Source organism: Peromyscus leucopus, unplaced genomic scaffold, assembly GCF_004664715.2.
Source record: "Peromyscus leucopus breed LL Stock unplaced genomic scaffold, UCI_PerLeu_2.1 scaffold_523, whole genome shotgun sequence".
Lineage (NCBI taxonomy): Eukaryota > Metazoa > Chordata > Mammalia > Rodentia > Cricetidae > Peromyscus > Peromyscus leucopus.
The window spans coordinates 528,264-554,222 of record NW_023505424.1 but is presented as its reverse complement, the minus strand read 5'-3'; the positions used below and the strand labels follow the sequence as shown (position 1 = coordinate 554,222).

The window sequence follows — 25,959 nt, the reverse complement described above, 5'->3', positions numbered from 1 at the left end:
TGTGTATGTACCATGTGTATGACTGGTGCCTCCAAGTCAGAAGAGGACATTGGATCCCCTGGAACTGAGTTACAGATGCTTGGGCACCACCATGTTGGTGCCAGGCCCTGAATCTGGATCCTCTTCAAGAGCAGCAAATGCTCTTAGCCACCAAGCCATCTTTTCAGCCCCAAAAAACTCATTTTAAAAGGGTACCCAATAACTTAAGGATTTGGAGTAAAAGAATATTTTAACTGGACAAAGATGTGTTACATTATGCTGAGGAATATTACTTTAACTGTGTAGAGGTATGTTACTTTTGTTTATGTTGCCATTTGTTTAATGATGTAAAGATGTGTTGCATCTCTTTCACCTTGCTTGCCTAAGGCACCTGATGGTCTAATAAAGAACTGAACGGCCAATAGCTAGGCAGGAAGGAAAGGCTGGGAGCTGCAGAAGAGAGAGACTAAATAGAATCTAGGCCTGAGAGGAAGAATGGGGGGCACAGCAGGGTCAGAAGCCAGGCAGCCACCAGCCGGCCATGGAGAAACAGTGAAAGTAAGACAACAGAAGGAAGAAAGGTGATGAGCCCGAGCGGAAGTGGAAAAAAGAGACAGGTTAATTTAAGAGAGCTAGCCAGGAACGTGCCTAAGCTGGGCCAAGCATTCAAAACTAATAAGAAAGTCTCTGTGTCATGATTTGGGAGCTGGTAGGTGGTCCAAAGAAAAGCCTGGTACAAAAAACAACAGAATCACTTAAAAATTCCATACATGAATTTTTCTTTTCTGTGCATGATCCCTTCACAAACTGAATCCATAACTGTCCTTCCTCCCCAGTGAGAGTGGAAGATGATCACAAGCTCTAGCTAAGATCTGGATACATAAGCAAAGAAGGGTTTGGTTTTTGTTTCTCACATTGTCAAAGAACCCTTTAAAAACCAGGTTTTAAAAAAACCTATAAAGGTGATACGAAAGTTTCCCTCAGTATGGCCAGCTCATTGCTACAGATTTAAAATAACCATATATTTAAAGAAATGCATGAATAACATTTCAATTTAAAAGCTTATATATATTTAGCATTATATACAATCAATGTAATTATAGCTTTCAGTTCGAATTTCTACACAAGTTTTAGCAGGCAAATCAGTTGGTTTCACATAATTCTAAAATGAGACCATCCATCAATCATAACTACTAAGCTATACTTAGAAAAAAAGGTCTACTGTGTGTTGACTTATAACATAGACTAAGTTCTAAGTTGAAAATTTCTGAGCAAATTAGTTTTCAAGCCTATGTGTAAGAAAGAACACTGACATACAAGATCTCCGTTAAAGGGAGACAGAGTGGGTAACAACAGGCCCAAGTTACAGCCTAAGACTCTCCGGGTGCTGCAGGGAGCACCACGCGTTCTTTGCAAACGTTCAGTTTTTTAAACTAGTATGAAATCACACGGAATGGTTCCCCTCAGACTTGGCTTTACTCGCTCCTTGTCTAGTAATTAATAGGTACAAGATATCACATCTTACTTAGCTGACTCTTAAGCTGTCTCTCCAGAGCTCACAGTGCCAAGTACATGGTATGAGTCAACCGAGCTAGTGAACACTCCTGAGTGAGTGTAACACACACTGAGAAGGACTGAAGACAGTAGTTGCTTTTCTAAAACTCCCACACAATAATGGTAAGCATCAAGTCTCCTTTTCAGATTCACTTGGGCTTGCCTTTGTAAATAACAGGTGAAGAAACATGACACAGTAGCACATGGTCAGATCATAGTTAAGCTGTAAGAAGACACAAGATTAGTTTCCATTTGTGGATCAAAGAATGAAATTTTATTTACATTACTAGTAGAGCCCAGCTGCTGTAGTTACTCTGAGATAGATTATTTTGCCAATGACAGGAAAAAATATCTTCCAGTATCTATTTTAACAACTGTAATTTAATTGCTTAGTTATAGAAGTTAGAGTAAAAGCAATTAATAATACTTGGAATAAAAAATATAAAATATATATTATCACCCTGATGCCTAAGCCAAATATATCTAAAAACAAATTTCTTGATTTATATTACTGATCATAAAAATATAAATATATTGCAAGTATTTTTTTTCTATAGACAATTTCAGTTAGAAACAATATTTAAAACAAATAGTTAGTGAAAACAATAGGAGGCAATGGTATTCGTGGTATGTTCAATAGACATCATTCATTTGCAATCTTACTGTTTGCCTCAACGTAATAGCTAGTTTTTGTCTTATATTTTTTATCAGATAGAAATACAGGTCAGTAAGTTATTGAGCTTGAGTTGTAGTTAAGAAACCCTTCTTTTGCTTGCAAGATGTAGCCTTTTGACTTGATGATTCCTCTGCTTTCACGATGACAGAGTACTCTCAGCAGCCACAGCGGCACCCACTCCTGGGCTTCAATGTCAGGATGCTTTCCTGAAAGAGCTTCTTGGAAACTTGCCTCAGAAAGCAGTTCTAAAACAGCAACCCCCAACAAGTTAGATCTGAAGACAAAAGCTCTTTACTATGGAAGTAAGCATTTAAACACAACAACACTGAATACAGGGTCAGGAAATGAGCTGGCTGGTGAATGCTTGCCTAGAATGTACCTGTATTGTTTGGCCCATCCACATAAACCAGCTCTGATGGCACAGAGCTGGAACTCAGCACTTGGGGGTGGAGGCAGGAGGATCAGAAGTTCAGGTCATAGATACAGAGATATATAGAGAGACAGACAGACAGACAGATAGATAGATAGATAGATATAGTGGCCTCCAGGCCAGCATGGCTGCAAGAGACCCTGTCTCAAAAAACAAAACTGAATATAAAATACATGTATCATCTAAACTGAACTACAATATTAAACATGACCAGTTCTTTTAAAATGCACCCCTGTAACCCAGCCTCTTGAATTCGTAACTTCTGGTTAGTGGAGCCTAGAGTATGCAATCTTTGAAGATCTCCAGGGGACTATAATGTACAACCAGAGAAATACAAGAGAGTAAGAAGAAAATAAATCATTCCTAATCCTATTTACAGCATTTCTATATTTTATCAGGACTTTTTCTAGAATGTATTTATCTACACACATACACACACACACAGAGACAGAGAGACAGAGGAGACAGAATGATTCACACAATACTGTATTTAATTACATTGGAAAATATTAACAATATGTGCAAAAAGGTGTAACTACAGGAGAATTTAATTCCCCCATTAGTATATTTTGGTATATATCATAACAAATTCCTCATCATGGCAAAAAAAATCTAGTTTTCCATACTTTGAACTTTTGCTTTGGCCGCAGCACGATATTTAAGTATATTCATCAGAGCATTACTCCCACTGCTTTCTTTCTTATGTATACAGTGTTATGTCTGCATGTACACCTGCATGCCAGAAGAAGGCACCAGATCTCATTACAGATGGTTTTGAGTCATCATGTGGTTGCTGGGAATTGAACTCAGAACCTCAGAACCTCTATAGGAGCAGCCAGTGCTCCTAACCTCTGAGCCATCTCTCCAGCACTGCCATTGCTTTCTTAAAAAGAAAAAAGTGGGGTCTAGAGAAATGGTTTATTCATTCTCGTGCTCTTGCATAGGATCCTGCCAACTGATTTACAACTCCACCACTGCAGAGACAAGAATAAAGATGTGTGCATTTTAAATTAACAATAATATTTCCATTTGACAACATTGCACATTTATCACAGCACACACTTAAAATTTCAACATTTCTTTTCTTTTTCAAATTTGTGTGCATTATGTTGGGGATCAAACCCAGGCCGTGCACATTCTAGACAAGCATTCTATCATTGGCGTGCACCTCCAGCCCACTAAACAAATAGCTTTGTCCTTCCAAAAGCTCAATACCTATAGATGAAAAATATCAGTATTACCTTTTGGGTCATTATGAGTCAGTAGCTGTATGTCAAATTTTTTAGCAAATGCAGTCAAATCTGGTGGCATCACGCAGCAGGAGGCAAGATTAACTTGATTACTATTTGGTTTTACCTAAAAGTGGAAATAAAATGAACTGTATTAAATTATGTCATATAGAACTTAGAAAGCAGAAAACTGGGGTTGGGGATTTAGCTCAGTGGTAGAGTGCTTGCCTAGCAAGCGCAAGGCCCTGGGTTTGGTCCTCAGCTCCAGAAAAAAAAAAAAAAAGCAGAAAACTACTATTCATAGTAGCTAAGAAACAGAACCAGCCTACCATGTGCTACAAAGACACCATGGAGTTCTAGTCACCATAAAAGAAAGGAAGCTATGATACGGGCAGGAAAAGAATGGACTTAGAAACTAGTATGTGAGGTGAAATAAGCCGGACTCAGAAAGGCAATACTGCACGTTTCTCTCACATGTGGGACTTTTGATGCTTGGCTCTGTGTATGTGTGCGCATGTGTCTAGGTCATGTAGCTAGAAAGGGAGGAAGAGATCTTGAGGGGCTGGAAGAGAATAATGGAACACAATGAGGAACAAAGGAAGGAGCCCCACAAGGAAGAGTGGAGAGAGGGGAATTAATCACAACTTAGCAATGACATCTGTGTGGAAATGCTATAATGAAGCCCATTGCTGTATGTTTAGTTAGACAGTTGTGTGTCTTTGTCTGCACATATGTGTGTAGACCGGTGCAGGTGGAAAACCAGAGGTTGGTATCACGTGTCTTCCTCAGTTACTGTCTGAGTAATTCCTCAGTAATATTGTCTGAGATAGGGTCTCTCACTGAACCTGGAGCTCACTAATTCAGCTAGACTGCTGGCCATCCATCCATCTCCCGGAAATCTTCCTGTCTCCGCCTTCTCCAGATGTGCTACCACAGGCAGGTGTTGCCTTGCTAGGTATTTTCACATGTGCTTTTTTGAATGCTAGGAATTGAACTCAGGTCCTCACTCTAATATAGCAAGTACCTAACTAAGTCACTGCCCTAGCTCCCACATTTAAAAAATGACAGCAATACATTTTAGAACATAAAACTATACTTGATAATTCTTCATTTATAAAATACTTTTGCATGACTATCTGTATTAATATATGCCTTCCTAATCCATGTTAATGATAACAAAAAAACAGTTCTAGAATGAGGGGAAAGGCAATACAGAATTACATTTACCATTAAGATTCAAATTAAAGCCCACTGGAATCATTAATAATCTAGTACATCTGCTTCTGAAGCAGTGATTCTAAAGGTAATGGTTTCAGCAACAGGGAATTATCTTCAAGGTGGACACTGAATGTCAAGGTATAAATTGTGGCTACTATTCAGGCATTTAAGGAGACTCCTAACTCCCAGGAGCTGCACTGGCTAATGGTTATATACTTCCTATATAAGTAAGTCTCCAGCTGTGTCTTGGCCACATACTGCTACCAAGTCAACAAGAGAAGGAACAATGCTCTCTGTGGTCTTCCTGCTTGTCATCAACTCTGGAAGTCTGAGGAAGTAGCTGAGAATGAAATAAAAGGAATAGAGACAAGATATAGAAAGTCAAGGTAACATGCTGGTAACCTCCCTCATAATTTTGTAGGTCCTTAGAGTAAAGAGTTGATGGCTTTATGATTCCTGATCCATATTAGGTTCAACAGACTAAGTTTAATACCTCTTTACTTAACAGAAAAATACTGTTACATAGATTTCCTTACTTAAGAAATTAGAGCCATAATACCCAAAGTGTAATATTTTCATCTCATGTAAAACTGAACAAATGGTTTTAATTCATTTACTCTGAAAACTTAGCATTTATTTTAAGTGGATGAATACTCAGTTCAATTAGACATATTACACTCAAAACTCCACGCTCCTAATGCTTTAGATAAAGCCTGTCTCCAAGCTCTCACATTTAGAAGTCACCCCCACAGTGAACACGCACTAGATGGATGATGCTCCAGTGTGGCAAGTGTCAGGATGTGGACGCCCTTTACCTGTGCCCACTGGTACAGCTGCTCCAGCTGTGTCTTGTCTAGATCAGAGGTGCCTATAGCAACAATTTTCTTGCTCTGAACTAAGTTTTCTAGTTCCTCCCAGTAGGGCTGCAGATGCTCCAAGGAAAGGTTGACCCCGTCTTCAATGGGAGGTGAGGCGATGATCACCGAGTCCAGCTGTGCAACTCCAAGGACGAGCACGCTGGCGGAAGAACACAGGGTGAATGTGTGCTACATACTCAAACAAGCTGGCTGTCTTCACCAGACCCCACTGATTTCTGTCTGGTCATTAACTAGTTCTCTGTACCACACATGACTGCATGATTTACCTGTCCCTTAGAACATGTCTGCAAGTGCTCATTCACCTACTTCTCTGTGCGGCAGACAAGAGGGTCTCTGGTCTGCCCTCTTCCTTGGGGTTTGCCTTCCTTTCTTTTTACCTAATCAGGTGCTGAAAGTGAATCCACAGTATTTGTATTTTGTTGTCTCTGATTTTAATATTTTATCTATAGTGTAATATTTAAAGGACTAATAATGATTACAGAGAAATTCTATCCTCAAGCAGATAACATTTAATACATCATTTACATTTCTATCAAAACATCACTGTATGTACATGAAGATTGGTTCTATGCAAATCTTTAAAGTTAGGCTAGAAGTTCAAATGGTAAAATTGAAATCACCTTATTTTCTTTATCTAGATTAGTTATACCTAATTCACTTAAGATAATTAAAAATCCGTTATTATGAAAAAGATAAATTTTTGCTTACCCATGTCAACTGCACTTCTAGTTGATGACGAAGAATTCGATCCTACAATGAACAGTTTTGCTGGATAACAAAGAAGAAGCTGATTACCACGTGTATCCACACCTTACTGTGATCACGTGTGTCCACATCCTAGTATGCAGGATCACCATGACAGGAATTAGTTTTCTTTCCCTACTTCTGTAATTGTGTAGCTCTACTTTAAGACAGACACATGCACTTTTACTGTAAATTTTAAATTACATGCTAGTTGTCAACATGCTTGTTTCTCAAGAATAAAACAAATAATTTCTCATGTATTACAGGGCAGGGTAGATAAATAGGACCTGAAATTATTTCAAATGTCTTTTTATAAGCTAAGCATTATGGACCAGTTTACATGCCTTCTACAATAAAAAAAATCTAAGCAAGCCTCTAAGTTCATAATGAGAAGAAAATTGGGGAAAAAAATCTTATTTTACACACACACACACACACACACACACACACACACACACACACACACACACTATAAAACATGGTATACCTTTCTTAAAGCTCTAGCTGGTTTCTCTTTTAAATTTTTAAAAATTATTTTTAATTATGTGCATGTGTAAGTGCACATGAGTGCAGGTGTTCTCCGGGCATCAGGCCCTCTGGAGTTGTAGTTAAGGAGGATGTGAGCTGCCTGACATGGTGCTGGGAACCCAACTCTGGTCCTGTATAAGGACTATGTGCCCTTTCCTGCTGAGCCATCTCTGAGCCCCACTGGGTTTATCTTTGTGTGTGGTAAGTATTTTATATGTGTTTCTATGCAGTAATTATCTTAAAGTTTTCTTAGTAATGATGTGCTTACTCCCCAAATGAGGAAGATCAATCAAAGTAGAAAGACCAAAAAAAGTGGGCTGGAGAGAAGGCTTGGAGGTTAAGAGCACTGGCTGCTCTTCCAGAGGTCCTGAGTTCAATTCCTAGCAACCACATGGTGGCTCACAATCATCTATAATGAGATCTGGTGCCCTCTTCTGGCATGCAGGCATACATGCAGACAGAACACTGTATACATAATAAATAATTCTTAAAAAAAAAAAAAAAAAGACTGAAAAGGAAGCAAGCATTATCAGTAGGCAAAGCTGTAATGTAGCCACTTGGTTTCCCTTGAGTGCTGCATATGTATGGATACAAGGCTGGTCCCCAGCCTGTTTTTAATGCACAATTTTATACTCTAATTCTTTTGAGACAAGGTCTCTTTTTATAGCCCATCTGCCTTCAAGATCACAGTCCTCCTGCCTTCACCCCGAGTGCCAGGGTTGCAGGTGCACCAACCACACCAGTTTCCAGTTCTCATTCTTGAGAGTTAGTCTGCAAACTGACAGGGGGGTAGCTCACCCAGTATTTATGTTCGTAAATGTTCCAGTGGCAGCTCCAATTTTTGTTACATAAACAACTTGGTAACTTTTTATTCAACTTTATACTGACTCATTTCCCTAAGAAGAGCTGTTAGAAATGTGATTCCCAGTAAAGGACTGGTGTACCTTGTGTCTTCCTCTATGTGTCTGCCTTCTATTGACAGCCATGTCCCAGCTTACCAGACCACCAACAGTTAACAACTGATCCCTTACAATGCAAGATACACAACCAGCAAAATCAACATCATCACACATCTGAGAACCTCTGAGACCTGAAACATCTATAGTTTCAAGCAGTCAATTTGTTGGAATTTCTTAAAATTCAGCAGGCATAAAATGTAGCCTCCCAGGCTTTATAATTTGATATTTCTTTGGTTACTTGTTATGGACTATTTTAACTATGTAAAGATGTATTACATTTGTTTATGCTGTGGAATATTACTTTTTTAACTGTGTAAAGGTGTTACATTTGTTTATGCTGCATTTGTTTAATGATGTAAGGATGTGTTTAATTATGTAAAGATGTGTTACATTTGTTTCACCTTGCCTGCCTAAGGCACTTGATTGGTCTAATAAAAAGCTGAACGGCCAATAGCTGGGCAGGAGAGGGATAGGCGGGGCTGGCAGGCAGAGAGAACGAGCAGGAGGAGAAATCTAAGCTTAGGAGAGAGAGAAACAAAGAGAACTAAGGGAGAGAGAGAGACAGACAGACAGAGAGACACAGACACACACAAAGGGCCAGAATCCAGGTAGCTTCCAGGCAGACATGGAGACAGCAGGAAAGTAAGATATAAAGAAAGGTTTAAAAAAAAAAAACCCAAGGCAAAACATAAAGAGAAACAGATTAAAACAAGAGCTAAGCTTGTTTTAGTTATGAAGGCTGAGCATTCATAACTAATATTATATCTCTGTGTTGTGATTTGGGAGATAGAAAAAGCCTGGTACAGTTACTAGGGAAGTTTTGTTTTGTTTTAGTTTGTGTGTGAACAAACACATATGTAGGGGTAGGTGGCTATGGAGGTCAGAAGTGGATGTTGGATCTCCTAGACTAGAGTTACAGGTGGTTATGAGGTGCCTGATGTGGGAATTGGGAACCAAACTCAGGTCTTTTGGAAGAGCAGCAAGCACTCTTTAGTCCTGAAGTTGATTAATAAAGGAAACTTACACATGTAAGACTGGAGCTCTGGCTTACTTTAAACTCAACTTGTATGTGCGTGTTTTGTATAAACCCACTGTCTACAGAGTGAGTTTACATTTCTGAATGAATGCGAGAGTGGTATGAAAACAATGAAAGAACACGGTGAGAGAGAAGAATGGAAGGAAATGGGGGTAACAAAATGCTTGTCGTGGGCTTTCTATTGCTGAGAAGAGACACCATGACCACGGCAACTTACAAAGGAAACATTTCATTGAGGTGGAGGCTTATAGTTTCAGAGGCTCAGTCCATTATCATCATGGCAGGGAGTGTGGAGGCTGGGAGTATGGCAGCATGCAGGCAGACACGGTGCTGGAAAATTCTACATCTTGATCCAAAGGCAACAGGAAATGAACTGTATCACTGAGCATGGCTTGACCATATGAGACCTCAAAGCCCACCTCACAGTGACACACTTCCTCCAACAAGGCCACACCTACCCAACAAAGCCACATCTCCTAATAGTGCCCCTCCTTGTGAGCTTTCTGGGGCCAATTACATTCAAACTCCCACAGCACTCACAGCGACTAGTGTTCAACATAGGCAACAAATGTCCTTGTACTTGTTTATCTGGCCCCTCTTTTCTACTACTAGATCTTCCTACAACAACTCGGTCCTGGTGTTACTCCTAATGAGCAGCCATTATACCTCCCTTAGCAGATAGGTCAGTGTTCACCAGCTAAGCCTAGCTTAAGAGCACACAAAACATGCTGAAAAACCTTCCCCAGCTGGGGTACAGCTTGATGGTAAAGCATGTCTTGTCTCACGTTTTGAAGCCCTAGGTCTGAAACTCTTCCCCTTGCAACAAAGAAAATCTCCCACTACTAATCTGGAATGGCCTTCTCCCCCAACCCCCCTCTGGAAGATAGGGCACATTGAGAGAGAAAGAGTGTGGGATCCCACAGAGGTTTCCTAGTGAGATCTGAGCTTGCTTTACCATCAGGACTGCATAAGAGGATGACTGGACCACAGGCCTGAGTACCAGGTGTTTGGAAGGGTCTGCACTTGGCTGTATCTAGCAGGGGGAGGTCTTTTGGCCAGCCCCTTGGCATTGTTTATAAAAGCCCTTTTGAAATAAAGTTCTGGGCTGTTAGGTATTGACCCAGGTCCTCCCAAGGCTATCCTGTCTTTCTCTTGTCAGCTAGGCCTATTATTCTATCTACAAGTTCCTTATTCCTCTTTCCTCCTCATAGGAACCCTGTAAAAGGTGGGGGCTGGTTTCCCACAAAAGAGGCAAGCTTCTCTTATGGTAAGAATTTTATTACCTATCAAAATTCTCAAACCCTACAGGAATGGAGGACAACTTGGAGGAGGAGGCCCAAGACAGTGCTGAACTACATACAGTCAGCTAGATAAGAATGTTGGCTTTCCTCCATTTCCTACATGAGCAGTGATGTGAAGTTAACAGAGGAAATAGGTTTTGGAGTCAGGCATACCTTCACAGCCTGCTGGTTCATCAGTTCACTGCCTGAAAGACAGGTTTCTTTTTTCTTCTTTTTTTAGCTGGTGGGGTCTCTTGTTGCTAGGCAGGCTGAAATTTCTAATCCCCCGTCTCAGCCTCCAAGTAGCTAGAACTACTGTTGTATGCCACTACACCCAGGTCTCTGCTAACTTCAAGTTAATTAATGTCACTGGTGTGATGGGGATAACTATATGAGGAAATATAATCATAAAGGACAGTTTGGTGCTTAGCATAAAGAAAGCAAGGCTCAACAGATGGTGTTATGATTGGAATGAAAGGCCGTTCTATCTCATTATCCATCATATATGTCTCTGTCAATATGTTAGTAAATATCAGTTGTCTATTACTGCTTTGTGGCAAGCACTGCCCTAGCTTACGTGCCTCTTTTGTTATGTCATCCACAGTATAAAGAAGCTGTGAACCAATTGTATCCCACTGTGGAGATAAACAACTGATGCTCGGAGAGGTCCAACCCTTGCTAAGCCTGGATTACTCTAGGCAGTAATCTACACATCCAGGAACTTGAATAGACTCTGTGCTGTCTGTAAGCTAGGGCAGAAACTTAACTTTTCAGCGCTGCTTCTGAAGCGCAGCGGTCACTGACCTATGCTGAACGTACAGAATATCCTTCTGGGTAACTGCTGCCCAGACTTCCTTCTGCACTGTGCCCAGCACCCCAGGGGAGGGAGATGTGGTGCTCTGCGCAGACACTGCCCCAACTGCCCCCTCCCCGCCCTTCTTCCACTTCACTCTTCCTATTGCTAACTACATATAAATCACACAAGACACAGAAACATCAGGAGGAACAATAAGTCAAAGTTTCATTCTGACTCCATGGTCCTCAGCTCTGACTTCCTATAACTCACTCTGCAGAGCTGACATTAGAACTACGTTATCTGTTTTCCTCACTAATGACTGACTCACTCGCTGTCAGAAGGAAGGATTTACTCTCAAGTCCCTTTGTCCACAGCACAGGAGAGTGACTGGAAAGGGCGGAGCTTACCAGACACTTTCATTTCTTCTCTTTCATCGGGGTTTATCTTCTCAAGTGCGTGGGACACAGTGCATTCCAAGACATCTGGAAATTCCTGTAGGAAACAGAGTACATACATAAAGTACATACAAACATAAAGTTAGTCCTGCTGATTATAAAGTTTCTTACTGTCCTAAGCACTTCAGAAGCAAAGACTGTTTTTTAGGACTAATGGACTTTACAAGATAAAGTACAGATGTAAAAGGTTAAGTGTGTATGTGTTTGTGTGCGTTTCTATTTTCTGGAGAAAAAAAGTCTCATTTTGAGCAGGTATTCAGAAATATTTATAACCAAAAAAAAAAAAACAAGCAGAAGAGTATAGAGTTGTGTGAGGTGTTAGAAATCACTGGCACAGAAGATAATTTTACTTTAAAATTAATCAAATGAAAATCACCTATTTTGAATAATGACATGTTAAAATCTTTTTTAAATCTTCTATATCACCAAGTGTCTTAGTTGCTGTTCTATGCTGTGAAGAGACACCATGACCAAGGAAAAGCATTTATCTGGGGGCTTAGAGTTTAGAGAGGTAGTCCATGATCATCGCGGCAGGAAACAGACAAGCATGGCACTGGAGCAGTGGCTGAGAGCTTTACATCCTGATCCACAGGCAGCAGATAGAGAGACTGTGCTTGGCATGGGCTTGTGAGACCTCCATGCCCACTGACACACCTCCTTCAACAAGACCACACCCCCTAACCCTTCCCAACAAACACATGAGCTTATGCTGTACCAAAGGTTGGTGTCCTTACTTGAGCAGACTGACACAGCTCCTAGTGGTGTGTGGCTATGGATCCAGCAAGGCCTTTTTCTCAGTACATGTCAACAAAGACCACAAGAAACAATCTGCTTTCAGTTGACAAGTCAGCAGTATACCTTTACAGATTTACAGGATGTATTAACTCTCCAGCTCTCTGTCATAACTTAGAGGGGATCTTGATCTTTTGTCTCTTACACAAAATATCACACTGGTCCACAATACTGATGACATTGTGCTGATTGGACCAAGTGAGCGGGAGGCAGCAACCACTCTGGACTTGTTGGTAGCCCATATGTACATCGGAGGATGGGGAATAAATCCAACCAAAATCCAAGGGCCTTCTACCTCAGTGAGATGCTTAGGAGTCCAGTGGTGTGGACCATGCAGACACTCCTTCTGAGGACAGTGGTGAAGGACAAGCTACTGCCCCCGGGCCCTTCTCACCACAAGAGAGAAGCCCAGCAGTCAGTGGCCCCTCTGGGATTGTGGGGACAGCAGGTCCCTCACTTGGGTGTGCGACTTCGGCCCACATACTGAGTGACAAGGAAAGCTGCTGGCTTTGTGAGGGGCCCGGAAAGGAGGAGGCTCTGCACCAGGTCCAGGCTGCTGTGCAGGCTGCTCTACCGCATGGACCACAGGACCCAGCAGACCCAGTGGTACTGGAGGTGTCAGAGGCAGAGAGGGAGGCTGTTGGGAGCCTTTGGCAGGTGAACAGGTGAATCACAGAAGAGACCTTTGGGATTATCTGAACCATCAAGCAAAAGTAGGACGTGTACAGCAGCAATCAAATGGAAGTGGTAGATACATGACGAGGCCTGAGCAGGTCCTGACGGCACAAGCAAGTTACATGAAGAAGTTGTCCAAATGCCTATGGTTTCTACTCCTGTTACAATGCCTTCTGGTCCCAGGCATGGACCTAAAGGCTCATGTGGTAAGCCCTATAATTAGTTGAGAGATAGAGAGACAGAGACACGGACTGAGTGACTAGGCCTGGTATGGGCTTTTGAAGGGTCAAAGCCCACTCCCCAGTGACACACGTTATCCAACAAGGCCACACCTCCTAATCCTTCCCAACAAAACATAGGAGCCTATGGTGGCCATTCTCATTCAAACCACCACACCAACTAAAACCAACAAACAAACCATCTTATCATTCTTTTGGATTTCAAGGTCAACAAGCTTTAATCTGTTAAGGTAACATAACTGCTTTGCTTCAATAGACTTTTTTACAGAGCAATTATAGGTTCATAGCAATACTGAACAGGAAGAACAGAGTTCTCATCTCCTCCTACTTCTACACAGACTTTGCCTCCGCCATTATCAACATCCCCATCAGAGTGCTTCACCTGTAATCATCTAGTATGGACTCTTTCCAGATTGACTTCTTTCACTTAGCGATATGCATTTCAGGTTCCTTCATGTCTTTTCTGGCTTGATACCTCACTGCTTTTCAGGACTCAGTAATACCTCATTGCCTGGATGCAGCACAGTTTGTATCTCTCTCCATTTGTCTACTGAAGAACATCTAAGTTACTTCAAACTGTTGTCAATTACTAATAAAGCTGACACAAACATCCATGTATAGGATTTTGTGTGTATAAATACTCAAGTCTTTTGGGCAGATACCAATGCATAAAACTGCTGGACTGTATGACAATAGTATATTCAGTTTTGTAATTGTAAATATTTTAAGTTAAAATAGTTCTTTTCTTGAGTATAATTTTTAAAATTTTTTAAATTTAAATTTATAATTTTTTTTAAAAGGACCATTCCAATACATTACAATGAATAATCTATTAGGATAATGATAAAAAGACAGCATCTATCAGTCAGAAAAATACTGCCTAAGATTTAACAAAGCAAATAATGTCTTTCTTGTGGCTCCTGCACACATTATAATACCCAGCACAAATCAGTACCAAGCGCTGACAAATTCAGACACAGAAGAAACAGCTATTTCAGATAAACACACATTAACTAATTTCTGTACAGCAGCTGGATGGTTAAAAATAGTATGCCCAAAGGAACCAGTATTTCCAGCATACATTCTTTGCTTGAAACAGGGACCCACTGTGTAGCTAAGGCTATCCTGGAACTTTTGCTATAGCCCAAGATGGCTTCAACCTCTTGCTTTGAGCTTCCAAGGGCTGGGATTACAGGCTTATACCATGTTCCCTGATGCTCTTCCATGCTTTTAATTAGTGTACGACTAAACACGAGCCTTTGTCTCTGATGAATTTCAGAGCAGCTGCAGATACTTACTGGGTTAGTTAACTTTTTTGAAAATAGTCAGGTACTGACATTTAATGAAGTATAGTTCCTTAATGTTTCACAAGAAACTGACATTTAAAAAGTTGTTCCAGTTGGGCGGTGGTGGCACACACCTTTAATCGAAGCACTTGGGAGGTAGAGACAGGCAGATTTCTGTGAGTTCGAGGCCAGCCTGGACTACAGAGTGAGTTCCAGGAAAGGTGCAAAGCTACACAGAGAAACCCTGTCTCAAAAACGGAAAAAAAAAAAAAAAAAAGGTGCTCCTAGCTAAATTATTGGGGTGACATTCTACTGAAGCAACCTGCTAGCCAAGGTCAGTAATCATTCTTATACTAGACCAAGTGTTAACTGGAAGGAAACTGGTGGGACTAAACAGGGGAAACTAAATGGAGAACTGACTGGAGACCAGACATTCTGCTGTATGCTCAGCCCTACGAGACCAGACTGCCATCTCAGCAAAAGAGCCCCAGAGGGCTTGATGGCCACCTGCCTACTGGACTTCACTCACCAAACTGAGAAAATCAGCTTCCTGCTTACGTCACATCTGCTTAGGCCTGCAGGATTTCTGCATTCACATTCCACTTACCCTGATCAAATCGGGGCTAATTTGGGAACTCCACTCATTCAAGGTCTTTTGGATACAGTCTCGAAGCTGCAGAAAGAAGCATTTTCAAAGTTAATCAACAGCTCTTCACACTCAGTACTTCAGTAAAGATGCATCAGTAAGTGAAGGAGGGAGAAAAGAGTTGTTATTAGAAAATAATATACAAGCCCATGTTTAATTCTTTAAATTTTTTGTTTCCTACACTATCATTCAAAACCTTGCTTTATTTTATTCTTATTTTTATTTTTATTTTTTTGAAACAGTCTCTTCCACATAGCCCTGGCTGTCCTGGAACTCACTGTGTAGACCAGGCTGGCCTCAAACTCACAGAGATCCACCTGCCTCTGCCTCCTGAATGCTGTATTAAAGGCGTGCGCCACCACACCTGGACCTTGATTCACTCTTGGCTGGAAGTGGTAGTCTAAATTATTCGGAAGGTGATTTTGTACCAGTGAAACTTTAAGACATTAAAGTTTTCATGAAGAAACAAAAAGTGTATTTCAAGAACAGGTTACAAAGACTTGGGCCAGGTGGTAGTGGCACAAGCTGTTAATTCCAACCACACCCAGGAGGGGAGCAGGGCAAGTTCTGAACTGAATGGTTGAGGATCTAGATGGAGTCTGAATGGAATTCACATAAACTACTGTCACTGGGCTACATTCCTCAAAAAACAAACAATGGGCTACAGAGGAGGCTCAGCAGCCAAGAGCACTGCTGCTCCTGCAAATGGCCTGGGGTCAGCTCCCAGCACACATCAGGCAGCTCACAACTACCAGCACCTCAGGACCAGGGATCCAATGCCTGCTTCGGGTCTGCGGGCAACTGCATGCATGTAGCGCAAATACAGAGAAGCAGCAACACACACGTGCACATAAATAGAAATACGTTTTTAAAAAGGAACAGAGAATAAGTTTGGCCAGAGAAACTTCTATGTTAGATTAACCTGCGTCATACTATTAAAACTTCAAACCAGGGCTGGAGGAATGGATCAGTGGTTAAGAGCCCTGCTTTTCTTCAGAGGACCCAGGCTCGATTCCTAGGACCCATACAGCACAACTATCTGTTACCTCCAGTTGCAGATGACCAGCACCCCCTTCTGGCCTCCACAGGTGTCGGACACAAAAGTAGCACACTGACACGCATGCAGGTCAAACACATATGTACACTCTTTAACAAATCGGTCTTGGTTCAGGGATACAGCGTAGTAACAGAGCAGCTGCCCAGCCTCCCTGAGACCAGCCTGTGGTTCAGTCGCCAGCACCAAAACATCTAAACATTCAGACTCCAAGCACAAACACAGACCTGCCAAAGACCTTCTTAGAACCACCAGAACTTTAACAAACTTTCATTTAACAAATTCATTCCAATCGCTACACAATTCTACAGCCTGAAAGCTACCAGCATGGATCACCTGCATCATGACAATCTGTAAGTCATCTCCTAACACACAGGGGACACTTCTTACCTTATCTCCAATGTCTTTCTAACAGATTTTTATACTAGCATCATTGTATGTTGTAAGTTCAAATATGCAGATACACACACACACACACACACACACATACACATCAATGTCAGTGAATGTGGTCTCATATAAGATGTATATTTACTTAATGAGTAAAAGACCTAGATATACATAACAGAAAAATAGTTAGAAAATGTTATTTATTACTATATACTAAGCATGCTAGTGGTGTGTCTTCTACGCCATTTCATTATTCACTAAACTTATTTTTAAGTTTTTATTAGATCTATTCATTTTATTTTATGTGTGTTTTGCCTACATGTATGTATATACACCATGTACGTGCTTGGTGCCCATGGAGACCAGAAGAATGCACTGGATCCCCTGGAACTGGAGTTACAGGTTGTGAACCACCAAGTGGGTGCTGGAAATCAAACCCCGGTCCTCGGCAAGAGCCACAAGTGCTCTCGCCTGCTGAGCCATCTCTCCAAGCCCTCACTTAACGCGTTTAAAAAGACGTATTACACTGTTTATCGTGTAGGGGTAGCCTCAAGAAGCAATTCTCTCCTACACTGTGTCTCAGGAATCAAGCTCGGGGTGTCCTGCCTGGACAAGTGCCTGCTGGAGCCACCTTGTAGCTTGGCCCTAAACCTATTTTTGATCACTAATTAACCAACTCTGGCAGCTATAAATCACTGCTTTAAAGATAATCAAGGGCACAGTGGTTCACATTCTGTGGCAATCAATGAAAAAGGAAATGAGTAACTACAAGCCCCTGAGTTGCAAAAGTATTTTCTTAATAGCAATAGGGACTAAATTTTTGAACTCACTATCTCAACTATGATTGCTTATGATAAAGACTGATACAACAAGCATTTACCATTTCTTAGTACAGATAATTACAAGGGACAAGAAGGTACCTATTCAAAGTAACAGAGCCACTTAACGTTAATATTTGCAATCTAGAATAGTTTTATGTGCCACCCACAATAACTCACCTGGATTCAAGTTATAAGATCTGTATTGTTATGCAAAGCATAATTCAACTACACTGAAGTCAGATGAAAAATTATCTGATAATCCTTTCCACACAATTACATATCTTTATATATAAAGAAGCAAGTAAACATTTGTTTCTTTTTTTAAGTTTTGGAGTTTTTTGCTTTTCAGCTTACAAAGAATTAAGTTTTATTATTGTGTTTTTCAAAACAGAATTTGGTTCTGTGGTTTCTTTCCTCCTTATCCCATTCCTCATCCCCTCCATCCTCAATTCCTCTCCCATTTCTTGATACACATGACCCTTTGTCCTTCTTTTCAACACCTCCCGTTCCTCCTCATGGCCTCTAGTCCTAGTCTGTATCCTCACAACTCCTCCTTTACACAGCGTCCGTCCGTATGGGGATATCAGCGTCGTCTTATAAACCAGACAGCGCTGAAGCAGAGGAACCGACCTACGGGGAGAGGCTAACGATCCTATGGGCAGTGCTTTAGCTCGCATTTGCAAACAGGCTAAGATGCTTCCCTCTGGTTTATGTAGTGATGCATCCCTCAATCCAAGAAGATAAGCTTCTCCTCAAAGTAGTGTCCTCTTTTTCTGAAATCTTTTTTTTTTTTTAATCAATCTTGGATTCTGGACAAATTATAGAAAAGTTCCATAGTTAATTACTTGAGAAATTCATTAGCTGTATCATAAAACATACAATTTTTAATCTTATAAATTACATATTATCTATATTGCCTGGATATTCACCTTGTATTTTTCTGTTTCCTAGTCTCTTTAGTCTTAGGATACTCACATATCACTAAAGATCAATTATCACAATTTAGCCAGTCATCAGATCTGGAATTATGTAACAACTTAAAACACTACCACACAACTCAACTGGTCAAACACCCACCATGCATGTCCCTTTGTGGGTGGTGGAACTGACTCTGATATAGCTCCCAAATAACCCTCCTGCTTCTACTTCCCAAGTGCAGAGATTCTGGGTGAGTACCACCAAGTGCAGAGATTCTGGGTGAGTACCACCAAGTGCAGAGATTCCGGGTGAGTACCACCAAGTGCAGAGGTTCCGGGTGAGTACCACCAAGTGCAAGAGAGTAACCAAGTGCAGAAGTGCAGAGTGAGTACCACCAAGTGCAGAGGTTCTGGGTGAGTACCACCAAGTGCAGAGGTTCTGGGTGAGTACCACCAAGTGCAGGTTCTGGTGAGTACCATCAAGTGCAGAGTGAGAGTGGTTCTGGGTGAGTACCATCAAGTGCAGAGGTTCTGGGTGAGTACCACCAAGTGCAGAGATTCTGGGTGAGTACCACCAAGTGCAGAGGTTCTGGGTGAGTACCATCAAGTGCAGAGGTTCTGGGTGAGTACCACCAAGCGCAGTTTCCTGTCCAGCTTTTGACATTGCACCACCACAATGCTGTCATCTCCACCAGTCAGGCTCCAGAGTCACACAACAGAGTTACAGATAGATGTTTTAAGTGTGTTTACAATCTTGTCTGGGGCCACATGTGTTGGCTGTATGTGGCCCATGGGCTGTAGGTTTGACAGGACTGAATGGGCAAAAGTCTCAGAGGCTCATTAAAAATCAAACAGTATTTGATGCTGGTTTTGGAATCTCAGCCCTGCCAAATAAGAGTAAATATTTTTAAACCTAATATTTGATCTCATTAAATTCTAGACAAAAGTCTTGGCAAAGGTCATAGACTTTTTTTAGTGTATTTTCAGGAGCTGGAGGAATGGCTTCATCAGTTGAGAGCGTTGGTTGCTCTCCAGAAGACCCGGGTTCGATTCCCAGTGCCCACATGGCAGCTCGCAACCATCTTTAACTCCAGTTTCAGGGAATCCAACACCCTCTTCTGGCTTCCATTGGCATCAGGCACACATGTGGTGCACAGACATCCATACAGGCTAAACACCCACACACATACAATGAAAACATACAAATGAACTCTACCAATATGTAAATTCATTTTAATTACAGTGATTTTTTCCCCCTCCTTTTTATGGATCCTCCTAGTGATCAGCTCCATCAAGATGGCTAGCCATGAACAATGAATGCAAACTTCCAATTTTCTATGAGGAATACACAGCCACAGAAGTTACTGCCAATACCTTGAGTACAGAGTGGAAGGGTAATATGGTCTGAATCCGTGGTGGGAATGACAGATGAGATCTTTTCATGAGGCAGGTTGTCCTGACCTACAGCAGTGTGTACCTGCTGTTGAGCAAAGAACATTCTTACTATAGACCAAGGAGAACTGGACCAAAGAAGTGCAAGTCTACTTGGAGACATGCTGGATACCAATCTGAGTGTTCTCAACTTGGTTACTGAAAAGGGGGGAGGATTTATTCCTGGACTGCCAGACAGTTCTGTGCCTCGGCAGTTGGGACCCAAAAGAGCAAGCAGAATCCTCCAACTTTGCAATCCCTAAAGAAGATAATGTCCACCAATATGTTGTCATAAACACAGAAGGCGAGAAGCACCCAAAATTCAGCATCTCGTTACTCCACCTGTCCTGCAACTCAATCACCAACTGCTCTGAAGAAACAACACACTAAGAAAAAATGAGGCTGCAGAATACACTAAGCTTTCGGACGAGAAAATGAAGGAAGCCAAGAAGAACGTCAGGAACAGCCTGCCAAGACACATGCCGTGGGCTGGCCTCACCGAGAGCTTCTACTTTTGAGTGCCGACAAAATAAGGATCTCCGAGCCTTCCTTCCTTTCTAGCCCATCTCTTTGTGCCCAACTCTACTGCAGTAGGCCCGAGGAAAGTAATTTATTCAAAGCACAAGACAAGGACTTCAAAATAGCAATTGTTCCAGGACCTTAAAGAGGGCACGAAGAAATGTCTTAATGAAGATCGTCAAAATACACTTGAATGCAATAGTGAAAACAGTATAGGATATTTAAAGTAAAATTTAGGAAAGAAATAGATCACTAATGAAAACCCAAACTAAAATAAAACTCACAATGAAAAACAGGCTATCAAACAAAAACCTCAGAGTTCAACTTAGGTCAGAGTAGCTGCTTCTGACAGTAGATGGGAATTAACACAGAGACTAAACAGGACAATGTTTAAAGACTTTGGCACACACAGCCCTAAGTGGGATGTCTTCACCAACCCCTCCTCAAAGCCCAGGCATCTATGCAGAAGGTGGAAAGATTGTAGGAGCCGGAGGTGATGGGTCCCGACTCCAAGGAAGCAGGGTCTTCCAGACACAACAGCACTGATGCACAAATGAACTCAGACTGTGGCAGCATGCACAGGACCTGCACAGGTTCAAGCCAGATGGGTCCCAGCACTGGGAGAGGGATGTGGACACAGGGTTCCAGCCCTACCCCTGAAGCTATGTGCAATTGATACTAACTGGCAAGAGAGAACAAATCGGTTTTCTCCAGTGGAGTGTCAGTGGGTCTGTCTACCATATCAATGTCAGGCCCATGCCTAGGAGTGGTTGGGCAACAAAACAACTCCATGGCTTTTTCCTGTGGACTTTGTTTGGCTTTGTCTTGTTATGTTTTGTCTTACTGGTCTTTTGTTTGTTCATTCTGAGGTTTTGTGGGTTTTTGTTTTTTGAAAAGAAAGAACATAAAGTTGAATGGGGGGGGGGCAGTGGGGAGGACCTAGGAGCAATCACAGGAGGGTAAATACAATCAAAATACATTGTTTGAAAAAATAAAATAAAATAATTTTTTTAAAAAAGACTCTTTAAGAGTAAAAAAGATGATCAGGCCTTGAAAAAAATAGTGGTTGTTTTTTGTTTTCCAATTTCCTTAATCTCTTCAGTGAAGTTGAACTGTTTCAAACAGCACATCCTACTTTGATCTCTAGCTGTTAGGAAATTCTTTATGCAGAGATGTTCTGTAGGTATACCACACAAAGCAGGAGGATCTGAACTCAGATCTCAGGACCTAGGTAAAAGCCAGGCATGGTGGTGGGTGCCCGAACCTGTGAGGGCTGGGGGGCACGAGGGAGTGGAGACAGGCTAGTTTAGCCAATCCATGAGCTTTGTGAGATACCCTGTCTAAAAATCTAGATTGAGAGTAATAGAGGAAAGTATCAGCCATCAATCTCTGGCCTCTGAGCACACACACAGAAGAGAATTCTCCATGTAGAAACAGAACACACCCACTGCATTCTAACTAATCTGTTATGGCTTCCTTACACCACGCTGGCGTATCTTGGGGCTTTCCTCAATGTTTCTAGTTTGAAAACATTTCTAGCTTTTGTTCTATTAGGAAACGAGCAAACACTATAGACCATTATTAATCCTTTCAATAATTTTTTCAAAGTTCATACATTAGTGCATTTAAGAATCAATTTTTAAAGAGCTGGAGAGATGGCTCAGTGGTTAAGAGAACCTATTGCTCTTGCAGGTGGCTCAAATTTGACTCCCAGCACCCACAAGGCAGCTCCCAGACACTGTAATTCCAGCGCCAAGGGATCTGGCACACTCACGTGCACAAACACATACATAATTTAAAAAATTATATTTTTATAAACGACAAAGAATGTTAAGGAATAACAGTCATTGAATTAGTGGGTCACTTTTAGCTCAGGTTATTTATTTATTTATTTTTGTTTTCGAGACAGGGTTTCTCTGGGTAGCCCTGACTGTCCTGGAACTCAATCTATAGACCAGGCTGGCCTCAAACTCAGAGATCCTCCCTCCAAGTTCTGGGATTAAAGGCATGTGCCACTACGCCCAGCTTAAAAAAAATCAATTTTTACAAAGTGCAACAGGATTGAAAAAAATATCTACCACACAGTATGAAAGGGTTAATGATATCTACCACACAGTATGAAAGGGTTAATGATATCTACCACACAATATGAAAAGGGTTAATGATATCTACCACACAGTATGAAAGGGTTAATGATATCTTCTGTGCAACCTCTTTCTAATATGTTGACAGACACACATGTAGGAGGCCAGCTCCCACTTTTCCCAGAGTTCCTACGAGGAGAGAGGGATAAGAAACTTTTTGACAGAAAGATAGCGAAGAGGAGAAAGACAGAAACACAGGACAGCTTCGGGAGGACCTGGATCAATACCCAATGGCCCCTTCTGTCTCTTCCCAGAGGGCTTTTCATAACAATGCCAAGGGGCGGGGCAAAAGGCCTCCTTCTTACAAAAATCAAAGCCCATCACACAGCCAAGTGTAGACCTTCCAAACACCTGGTAACCACGCCATGGTCAAATCATCCCCTTATGCAAGCCCCTACTGGGTAAAGCAAGCTCAGATTCTCAGACCCTGAGTAATTTGGGCCTCCACACACACAGAAACAGAAACCTATGAACTAAATGGATAAAAATGTATTTATTAATTTCAGTCAAAAACTTTTGAAAGCCTCTCTGATGATGGTTGAGAGATGCACTGAAATTCTCACAGGATTAATCAAACATTACAGAAAAAAAACAACTTTGAAAGCCACCAGAGCGTGTTGTGGTTAGATAAGAATGTTTCACCAGTACATTCATACTCGTGGCAAAATGCTCGATTGAACTCAGTGCAGGGAGAAATTAGGGCTCTCTGTACCAAAATACAGCAATAGCCTTGGGAGAAAATAAGCAAAGTGGGCAGCTTAAACAAAAACATGCACATGTAGCTGGAGCCTGAACACACATGGGCTGGGCTAGGCTAGGGACTCAGGTTCCTAAATCTGACTGGCCCAGGCTTTCAGTGTACAGTGAGGATTGCCAGGTGCTGTGTATAATGTTGGTCTCATTAAAAGATCTGAGGCTTGTCTCTGACGACAGATACTAATGCTACAATATTGTACAAATACAATTAGGAAATGTATTCTTTGATCAGGAAGTGTTCACCCTCTGTGATACAGTTGATAAAAAGCCTGTATGCTGAGTATTTTCATACACCATCTTTTACTTTCCACAACAACTTGATGGAAGGATATTACTCAGGGTTGAAGTTACAGACAGGAAAATGCTCTCAAACATACAGCTCCTGAATGTCAATGTTTTATATATTTAAAGAGTTTCTATCTATCTATCTATCTATCTATCTATTTATTTATTTATTTTGAGACAAAGGTCTCACATTGTAGCCCAGGCTGGCCTCAAATTCCACATCCCATTGAGTCTGGGTACTGGAGTGCACCACCATGCCCAGCTTTTTATTTCCAAACACATAATAACTGCATATCCTCTTTTGTTTTAAGTGGCAAACGTGCTCCAATATACCTCTGCAACTAGTAGCATGGTCTGCGGAGAACTACTGGCCCAGGAATGGGCTATCAACACAAATGCAACGCGTTTTAAATTCAACATTTAACTCTGTCACTTCCAACTAGTAATTAGGGTTTTTTTGGGGGGGGGGAGGGAGCGGTGTTAAGACAGGGTTTTTCTGTGTAGCTCTGGAATTCCCTTATGACCAGGGCTGGCCTCAAACTAAGAAATCCTCCTGCCTCTGCTTCCCCAGGGCTGGCATTAACGGCATGTGCCACCGTGCTGTTAGTTTTGAAGCAACTACAATGTTAACTTGCAGTTACGTACCCCCAAATCCAAATTCAACACATTAGCGAAACTAATGTCAGTGACGTCAAAGTCGAGCGCATTTATCAGTTCATCTACCAAGCACTAACCTAAGACTCCTCGAACCGGCTAGGGGAGAGGCGAGGAGCAGAGGATGCAGGGCTGCAGTGGCTCTGTCCAACTTGCCCAGCCAGGCAGGGGACCCAGTGAGCTGGAGAGTGCAGAGATCAGCCGAGAGCCCGGCGGAGGAGCCCCTCGCCGCCCGCCGTGCAGCGGCACCTGCTCAGGCGGGATGGCAACCAGGCTCCCCGAGATACCCCCGGGGCTAGCCTCCGGGCGGGCGGAGCCCTGGCGCGTCCTGCCTGTCCCCCCTCCACCACCACCTGCCCCGAGGCCCGCGGGATGTCCGCAGCCCCCCAGCCCACCCACCTTCCCGGGGGCCCGGCCCCACGGCGCTCACCTCCTCGCTGTGCGTGGACGGACACTTTTTCCGCAGGCGGCCCCAGTTGAGCAGGTTCCCGGTCTGCAGGTGCAGGGTGCTGGCCCGCGCCAGGAGCGCCCCGGCCGCGCGGCTGTCGGTGCCCATGGCAGCTGCCGCCCTGACTGGGGGACCGGCGAGCGACGGGCCGCGGAAGGGCGGGCGGGAAGACGGCTGCCTCCGCAGGGGCGCGGTGTCCCCCCAGGCCCGAGAGGCGAGCGCGAGGCTGCGGGGCTCCGCGCGGCCACAGCCCGGTGTGCGCTCGGGCCCGAGGAGGCCGGAGCGGCGACGGGGAGGCGGTCCCGGAGGGGCGGCGCCGGCGCGGACGGACGGACCGGCGGGCGGGCGGCCGCTGCGGGTTTCTGCGGCACCACTCTCGAGCGGCCGCCGGGGTGGAGGGAGCTGTTTCCTGGAAGACAATGACTAAGCAGAAACCGACCCGGAGAAAAGTGCTTCGTAACCGTTACTCGTCCCGCGGCGGGCCAGGGGCGGGGCGCGGAAGGGCCGGCCGGGGCGCAGGCCCGCGGTGACTGGCCCTCGGCCTGCGGCGGGCGTGGCGCCGGCGGCGGGCGCGGGCGGCGCCGCCGCGGGGGGCGGGGCGGGGCGGGGCGGGGCGGGGGGGGGGGCAGCGCGGCGCGCGGAGGAGCGCCCCCTGCCGGCCGGCCGCCGCCAGCGGCGCCTCGTTGAGAGTTCACGGCCCCACCCTCGGGCGCGCTCCCAGCCGAGGCCGTCGCGCTTGCGGGTCTCCGCACAGCCTTTTTCAAAGGACAGCCGGAGATCCGTCGTCTTTGACGTCTTGTCTGCTCCTAAGTCTCTGAAGTGGGCGTGGGCGCCGCGAGCGTCCCGTGCCCGCGCCCCTTGCCCTGCCCAGTGCTTTGGCTTTGCTTGGCTTCGCTCCAGGACCCTCCTCCCAAACTGATGATCAGGTTTTTCTCCCCGCGTGCTGATTTACCCTATTTGCTGGTACCGTATGAAATCATCTTTAAATCACTTTATCTTGCCCTTTCAGAAGCCTCGACTTCGAGAGACAAGGCCTAAGCCCACGAAACATTAAATCATAAGAATATCACAGGGCAGTTAGTTTCCAGGTAAGCTAAGCGTAAAGAGCAGATGATAAGAGAAAGCTTTATCACCCACGCT

At 43.2% G+C, this 25,959-nt stretch overlaps 1 protein-coding gene across 1 annotated transcript; it reads right to left on the bottom strand.

Moving 5' to 3' along the window:
* Positions 1–2,257: 2,257 nt before the first annotated feature.
* LOC114701348 (glutamate--cysteine ligase regulatory subunit-like) lies at positions 2,258–24,961 on the bottom strand. Its single transcript, XM_037201960.1, has 7 exons — positions 24,802–24,961; positions 15,362–15,427; positions 11,715–11,799; positions 6,636–6,732; positions 5,902–6,103; positions 3,881–3,995; positions 2,258–2,454 (listed from the first exon to the last, which is right to left on the bottom strand). The coding sequence occupies exons 1-7, from the start codon at positions 24,925–24,927 to the stop codon at positions 2,258–2,260; spliced, it is 888 nt and encodes a 295-aa protein (XP_037057855.1). The 5' UTR covers positions 24,928–24,961.
* Positions 24,962–25,959: the final 998 nt, after the last annotated feature.

What these genes read in the sequence shown, in the direction of transcription:
- LOC114701348 (XM_037201960.1), bottom strand. Translation starts at nt 24,927, where the DNA reads ATGGGCACCGACAGCCGCGCGGCCGGGGCGCTCCTGGCGCGGGCCAGC. An exon ending in TTAGCCCCGATTTGATCAGG is followed by an intron (nt 11,800 to 15,361) that starts GTAAGTGGAATG and finishes TGTTTCCTACAG; the next exon opens with GAATTTCCAGATGTCTTGGA. An exon ending in GACTCATAATGACCCAAAAG is followed by an intron (nt 2,455 to 3,880) that starts GTAATACTGATA and finishes TTGCTGTTTTAG; the next exon opens with AACTGCTTTCTGAGGCAAGT.